At 58.6% G+C, this 6,527-nt stretch overlaps 1 protein-coding gene across 2 annotated transcripts in view; it reads left to right on the forward strand.

Annotated features, from left to right (window-relative positions):
- The window catches only part of CHST8 (carbohydrate sulfotransferase 8), a gene marked incomplete at both ends in the record, with an annotated part of 67,448 nt that extends 61,613 nt beyond the window's left edge, over window positions 1–5,835 (forward strand). Inside the window, 2 exons of one of the 2 annotated variants that reach the window (XM_079723593.1) lie at window positions 4,135–4,172; window positions 4,729–5,835. In XM_079723593.1, the coding sequence (XP_079579719.1) occupies window positions 4,135–4,172; window positions 4,729–5,835 (1,145 nt within the window). The remainder of the gene's footprint in view (window positions 1–4,134; window positions 4,173–4,728) is intronic. The other variant, XM_079723594.1, reaches the window with a different exon arrangement.
- Between the last annotated feature and the right edge of the window lie 692 nt (window positions 5,836–6,527).

Genomic DNA, 6,527 nt, shown 5'->3' on the forward strand with positions numbered 1-6,527 from the left:
CCTTCAGGACAGCCGTGCCTTCCCCAAGGCTGCAGTGTTTAGAGTGGCAGGACCCTCTCCCCACTGCCCACCAGGGCCTAGGGCTGGAATTTGAGCAGCCAGAACAGTAGTCACTCTCCTCAAATGACCAACCTGGGGCTAAGAGGTCAAGGGCTCAGGAGGCAGCCCTTTCTAGGCACTTGAGTCCTATTTTGACCCACGTCAGTGTCACCTGTCTACACAGACAGACCAAAAGGCTGGTCCCTAGTCCCCACCCCCAGTGGGTCCTGGGCATCCAGGATTGGGACTTCTGAACTGAACACAGCAGGTCTCCCTCCTGTGATTCAGAGAGGAGTGGTGGGCTAGGGACCGTCCTCCCCAACAGCCCACATGCCAGTGACCCCCCCTCCCCAGCTCTGCTGCAGACCCAGGCTGCATGGCCTAATTATAGGGCTGGCCTCTCACCCTCATCAGTCTCTGCATCCCCTTGGCAGGCAGCCAGGAAGCTTCTTCAGCCAAACGCTCAGAAGAAAACCTTCAGCCAATGAAGGGCTCACAGTGTGGAGGGCGCTTGGCAGCCCCAACAGCTCACACCTTGTTTCCTCTCCCCGACGCTCACTGTTATCATACTGCATGTGTTTCAACCACTCTGCGAATCTCCTCTGTCCAGAGAGAGAAAGTGGTCGTTTATTTCTTTCCGTGCAGGGGGATAGGGCTCCCTTACATGTTATTAATTTTATGCTGAAGGGAGAGGACAGGTGACTCAGACTCTGAAAGCAGAGGCCGTGCATGACTGGCATTGGGGGTTCCTGTCCCAGGGTAGGCGTGAGGGAGACAGGAGAGGTGGGACGCAGCATGGTGATACTGGATGGAAGAGAAGGCTGGGGGCATGGCTTTTATCTACCTCTTAGACTTATTTGGGGGCTGGGCAGGTGGTGTTATGTTGAGGCCAAGTCCCCCGTGGCATGGGTTCCGGGGGCTCCTGGGGACAATACCTTCCTGATGGTGCAGCAGAGGGAGGGCCCTTCCCCGGCTGCTCCCTGGAGCTGTCCAGGGTCCTGAAGTGCAGCTCTCTAGGGAATGCGCAGGCCCCAGGCTCAAGACGCCCAAGGCTCCTCCGGGCCGTCACATGCTCAGAGCTGGGGGTGGTCCTTGCTTCAGCCTTTATCTGAACAGTGTGTGAAAGAGCAGCTTCCTCCAAGAAAAAAGTAGGGACACCGGGACCCTGGCCAGCGGGGCCATTTCCGGCCATTTCTGTTACATTTCCTTCCTTAAGTGTCTTTATTCCAAAGTGGCCCTGTGGGATAGGCTCACAGTCTGCAAACAAGCTGCCATAAGTTTAAGGGTCACGAACATGCAACTTGTGGCCAACTCAGGCTCCACATAAGATCTTTTGTTGGGTTTTCCACAAGATAATTGTTTTTTTCAAAGGGGACAGTTGCAACCAGGTTGGCTTTGTTGGGCAAAAGTGGCCAAGAGCTCAGGAGACTCACCCAGCCCTGGGCTCTGTCCAGCAAGGACTTTCTCTCCAGGCTGTGCTCAGAGCTCTGGCCTGGCCTGCCTTGGAAACCCTTCAGGCTCAGAGCCCTCCTGTCCAGTCTGCACAGATGAAAATGGGTCAGACCTCACAGCCCACCACCCTCCAGGCTGTGGGGATAGAGCTGATGGGAGGTCGCAGCCGTAGGGGCTGTGACTTTGTAAGCACATCCTCATCTGACTTCACCTGCTGTCAAGATGTCTTTTTGTGTGTGTGTGTGTGTGTGTGGTATGCGGGCCTCTCTCTGTTGTGGCCTCTCCCATTGCGGAGCACAGGCTCCGGACGCGCAGGCTCAGCGGCCACGGCTCACGGGCCCAGCCGCTCCGCGGCATGTGGGATCTTCCCGGACCGGGGCACGAACCCGTGTCCCCTGCATCGGCAGGCGGACGCTCAACCACTGTGCCACCAGGGAAGCCCGGCAAGATGCCTTTTGTAAGTGGCTCCTCCACCCCGTTCTCGGCCAAATCTGACACGACTCATTTGCTCCAGAAAAGGAATATAAATAAGCACCATCGCACCTTGACAAGTTGACAGGATTGACAAGCAGAGTAAATTCCTGTGTCTGAGGCTCTGAGGAGGAAAGGTGATTTAGCAGAGCCAGCTGCCATCAGAAAATAATTAAGGAAACCCGGCAGCATGAAGGAAAAGGGCGTGTGCAGAGGGTTCCTTCTGGTGAAGGGATCTGTGATCATTGGCTGCAAGAGAGAACTTGCACGTATCAGAGGGAAATGAGCTCAGGAAGCTCATGCTGGGAACTGCCACCTGAAGAGGTGTGGAAGGGTGCAGGGAGGGGGGGCGCGGCAGAGGGAAGGGGGCTCTGGGCTGAGAGGGGGGCCCTTCGAGGGGCTTAATTCCAAGAGGTTCCTGCCTCAAGGTCAGGCACCTGCTGCTGACACCCCACCCCCTGGGGGGTGCAGCCAGTTCTACATGGAGCTTCCCCCTCTCCATGGAAGAGTCTGGAAGGCCTGTTTCAGGGCTCAGCCACATGCACACACACATAATGCACATAAGCTGGGGGATGCCCAGGAAGGTGTGGACACTCTGCCCTTTGCCCAGGGAAGGGTCATCCTCTGGGCAAAGAGGTCAAAGAATAGTATTGCAGAGAAGAAAGATGCAACGTAAGTTGTGCCTTCACCTCCACCTCTCTTGGGACTCAGAAAAGCTCCAAGCAGGCTCAGGGAATTTAGGTTTTCCAGCCCAGGGGTGACCTCACGTTCCCCCACTCTCACTTGCAGAAGAATGAAGGAGAATTGTGGGCACATCCTCAGACTGACCAGTATAAGGCCAGGGTCATAGCAGTGGCTGAACCTGTAAAAATGGACCTCACAAGCAATCAGCGGAGTCCCTGGGTCAGGGACAGAGGACCTGGATGTCCCCTCGCCAGCTGGGCTCCAGCCACTGGACCTCTGCCGTGTACACAGAGACAGCAGGGGAAGTGCCTTCAGAACAATCCCCACCCCCAGCAGCAGCCAGAACTCAGTCAGGAGTGGTCAGCACGGCGCCCCATTGTGCCAGCTGGAAGTTGGAGCTCTCCGCTTGTTTAAAGGATGGCCAGTTCTGACTGTGACTGTGGCTTTTGGCAAAGCCTCAGAGCAGAAATGTCCACTCACCTGGCACAGGGGCAGGAAGAACCCCGATGCCTCAGAGGCCAGGCTCAGATGGGGGAGGAAGCCAAGACTCCTAAATAGGGTCCCCCAAAGGAAATCCTCTCGTTCTCCTAGGAACTCCCCTGAAAAGGACCAAACTGGGACCAAACGGGCCAAAGCAAAACCCTCTCCTCGGGTCAAAGATTTGACTCCCCAGAGCTTATCCTGAGTGATAAGCGCAGGCAAATAAGCGCAGGCAAAGCACCTCCTTGGTGAGCAGAGCGAACAGTCTGGAGTGTGGCCAGTGATGCACTGATCTCTCTCCATTCTCCCCCTAGTCGCCAATAAAGGCTCACCAGGCAATCAGTCACTGTGCGGGCCTCTCTTCAGCCCTTTGGAGGAAACCAGGGTGAGCAGGATGAAGCCAGCTCAGCCCGGAACCCCAAGACCAGCTGAGATGGCCAAAATCGCAAAGCAGATGCCGAGGTGAAGGAACTTTCTGGAGCCAGTGGGGAGGCCCAAGTCGGAGGGGAAAGAGTGTGTTCCACTCCCAGGCCTGTGTGCCAAGGTATGAGTACGAGTGTGTCATCTTCAGGCACAGAAAGGCTAGAGCTAGGACAGGGTATAAAGAGAAGACGGACAGATCTTCCCGAAGGGCCCTTCCCCATGACTTAATGAAAGTGTGAGGTGGGGGCAGGCTGTGAGGTTCCTGGCTGCTCCACTGGGCAGGTATGTGGGCACCCTTGGGCAGGGCGCCTTCTGGACCCTCGTGATGGTCACATCAGGAGGTGGGACATCCAGCAGTGAGCATCAGCTGGGAGCCAGTGGGACCAAGTCTCTGCTGCACTCCCACTCTCTGCATGGGTAGGAGAGTGGAGGGGTACTTGCACCATGCCATGCCTCTCCTCCCACCCCACCCCAAACTGCCTTTTCCAGCCCAGGCACCCACAGTCAAGAGCCTGTAAGCAGGTGGTCCCTGTGGACCACGTGATACTTCCACTCCTAACACTATCCTCTCTGTTTGCTTTTCAGGAATAAAGTTCAACATCAGGCCACAGGAGCCCCACAGCGTGAGTTCTGAGAGTCTGATGAATCTCAGCATGGGCAACCTGGGGAAAGTTGGGGAGGGCAGGGAAGAAAACTCAGAGCTCACAGTAAATCCGTTCTTGGAAAGAAAAATGTGTCCTGTCTTTCCCAGGAGCCTTGGGAACAAAGCCTGGGACCTTGGCCCCATGAATTTCCCTTTCCCGTTGGATGGGGGCTTTGGCCTGTGCTGATAGAAAGAAGCATTACCTCTGAGCCTGGCTCCCCCAGGCCACCAGCTCCCCCTGCCCCTCGTCACCAGGAGGCTATTCCTGGGAGACCTGCGCCATCTTGTGGCCTAAATGACATTTGCACCTCACACCACGGCCTCTTGAGGGGAGAGGGGATTGTGGGGGCTGTTATGGGGGCTCAGACCAAAGGGATCGTCCTGCAGGGCCAGCCTGTCCCCCTCTCCATCACCTTGGAAAAAACGCAGTCTACAGAGGGGTCAGGGACCCCGGCCATGGCGAGGGCCTGACTAGTGTGGCCCTCAGTGCCCAGCTGACCTGTCCACCCTGCTAACCAGTTCTCTTCTTGCCCCAGGACCTCCCATCAGGCAGTTCCCAGGATGGTGACTTTAAGGCACCCACAGAGAGGATCACCCGAGACTTGTCCAGCGGGGCCCCGAGGGGCCTGAACCTACAGGTGTCCCAGCAGCCTCGAGCCCACCTAAACGTGGGGGCCCGTCTGCGACCCCGGCAGCGCCGCCGGCGACTGCTTATCAAGAAAATGCCAGCTGCGGCGGCCATCCCGGCCAACAGCTCGGCTGGTACGTTCGTCCGGCCTGCACCCCGGGCCCTGGACGGCCGTTGGGTCAGCCTGCACCAGAGCCAGCAGGAGCGCAAGCGGGTGATGCGGGAGGCGTGCGCCAAGTACCGGGCGAGCAGCAGCCGCAGGGCGGTCACACCCCGCCATGTGTCCCGCATCTTCGTGGAGGACCGCCACCGCGTGCTATACTGTGAGGTGCCCAAGGCAGGCTGCTCCAACTGGAAGCGGGTGCTCATGGTGCTGGCCGGGCTGGCCTCGTCCACCACCGACATCCAGCACAACACCGTCCACTACGGCAGCGCCCTCAAGCGGCTGGACACCTTCGACCGCCAGGGCATCCTTCACCGCCTCAGCACCTACACCAAGATGCTCTTCGTCCGCGAGCCCTTCGAGAGGCTGGTCTCTGCCTTCCGCGACAAGTTTGAGCACCCCAATAGCTACTATCACCCCGTCTTCGGCAAGGCCATCCTGGCCCGATACCGGGCCAACGCCTCTCGGGAGGCCCTGCGGACGGGCTCCGGCGTGCGGTTCCCCGAGTTCATCCAGTACCTACTGGACGTGCACCGGCCCGTGGGTATGGACATCCACTGGGACCACGTCAGCCGGCTGTGCAGCCCCTGCCTCATCGACTATGACTTTGTGGGCAAGTTTGAGAGCATGGAGGACGATGCCGACTTCTTCCTGAGCCTCATCCGCGCGCCGCGGAACCTGACCTTCCCGCGGTTCAAGGACCGGCACTCGCAAGAGGCACGGACCACCGCACAGATCGCCCACCAGTACTTCGCCCAGCTCTCGACCCCGCAGCGGCAGCGCACCTACGACTTCTACTATATGGACTACCTGATGTTCAACTACTCCAAGCCCTTCGCAGACCTGTACTGAGGGGCGGGGCCAACCGGCCGTGGGCGGCCCGGCCCCACCCACTCACCTGTCCGCAGGGGCATCCCACGCTCCGTGGGTTCTCACCTGGGAGCTGAGATGTATCCAGAGCAACAAGGTTCTGAGGAGCCCTGCCAGCTGGGTGGTGCAGGCCCTTCAGGGGGGCACAGAGGCCCAGGCCTTGGATGGGGACCCTGGCCGCTGTCCCATACCCACTTCCATACTCCTCAAATAAGGAAGATGCTGGGGGGTGAGCTGGACACCCCAGGAGTCCCAGCTGCCCATACCCAGCTCTACCAAGAGTCAGGATGACCAGGGAAGTCTGAGGCCCAGAGGACAAAGGCCCCGGCTGTAAGGGATTTCCCGCATCCCTTAGCCATTGCCTTGTACCAAACCACAGGGTTTGCAGCTTTTCTATGACCCAGGGGGGAGGTTCCCTTGGAATGAGGTTCCAAATAAAGCACATGGTTTCCAGAGCAGCCGTGTCCATACTCTGTGCGTTGGTGTGGAAACACAGGGGCCCTTCCCCGTGCTTTCTGGGGCTCCTTCTCTCTCCTGAGGACAGCCTGAGCCCCGCGCCTGCAGACCCCGCCCAGGCAAGCGCAGGGCACGAGCCGAAGGAGCAGCACACCCAGCAGCTCACTTGCAGGATGTCAGCAGCGTCTCGCCTCAGGCTCCCAGGGCCAGGTCTCCAT

This window comes from Hyperoodon ampullatus (assembly GCF_949752795.1).
Source record: "Hyperoodon ampullatus genome assembly, chromosome: 18".
Taxonomy (NCBI): Eukaryota; Metazoa; Chordata; class Mammalia; order Artiodactyla; family Ziphiidae; genus Hyperoodon; species Hyperoodon ampullatus.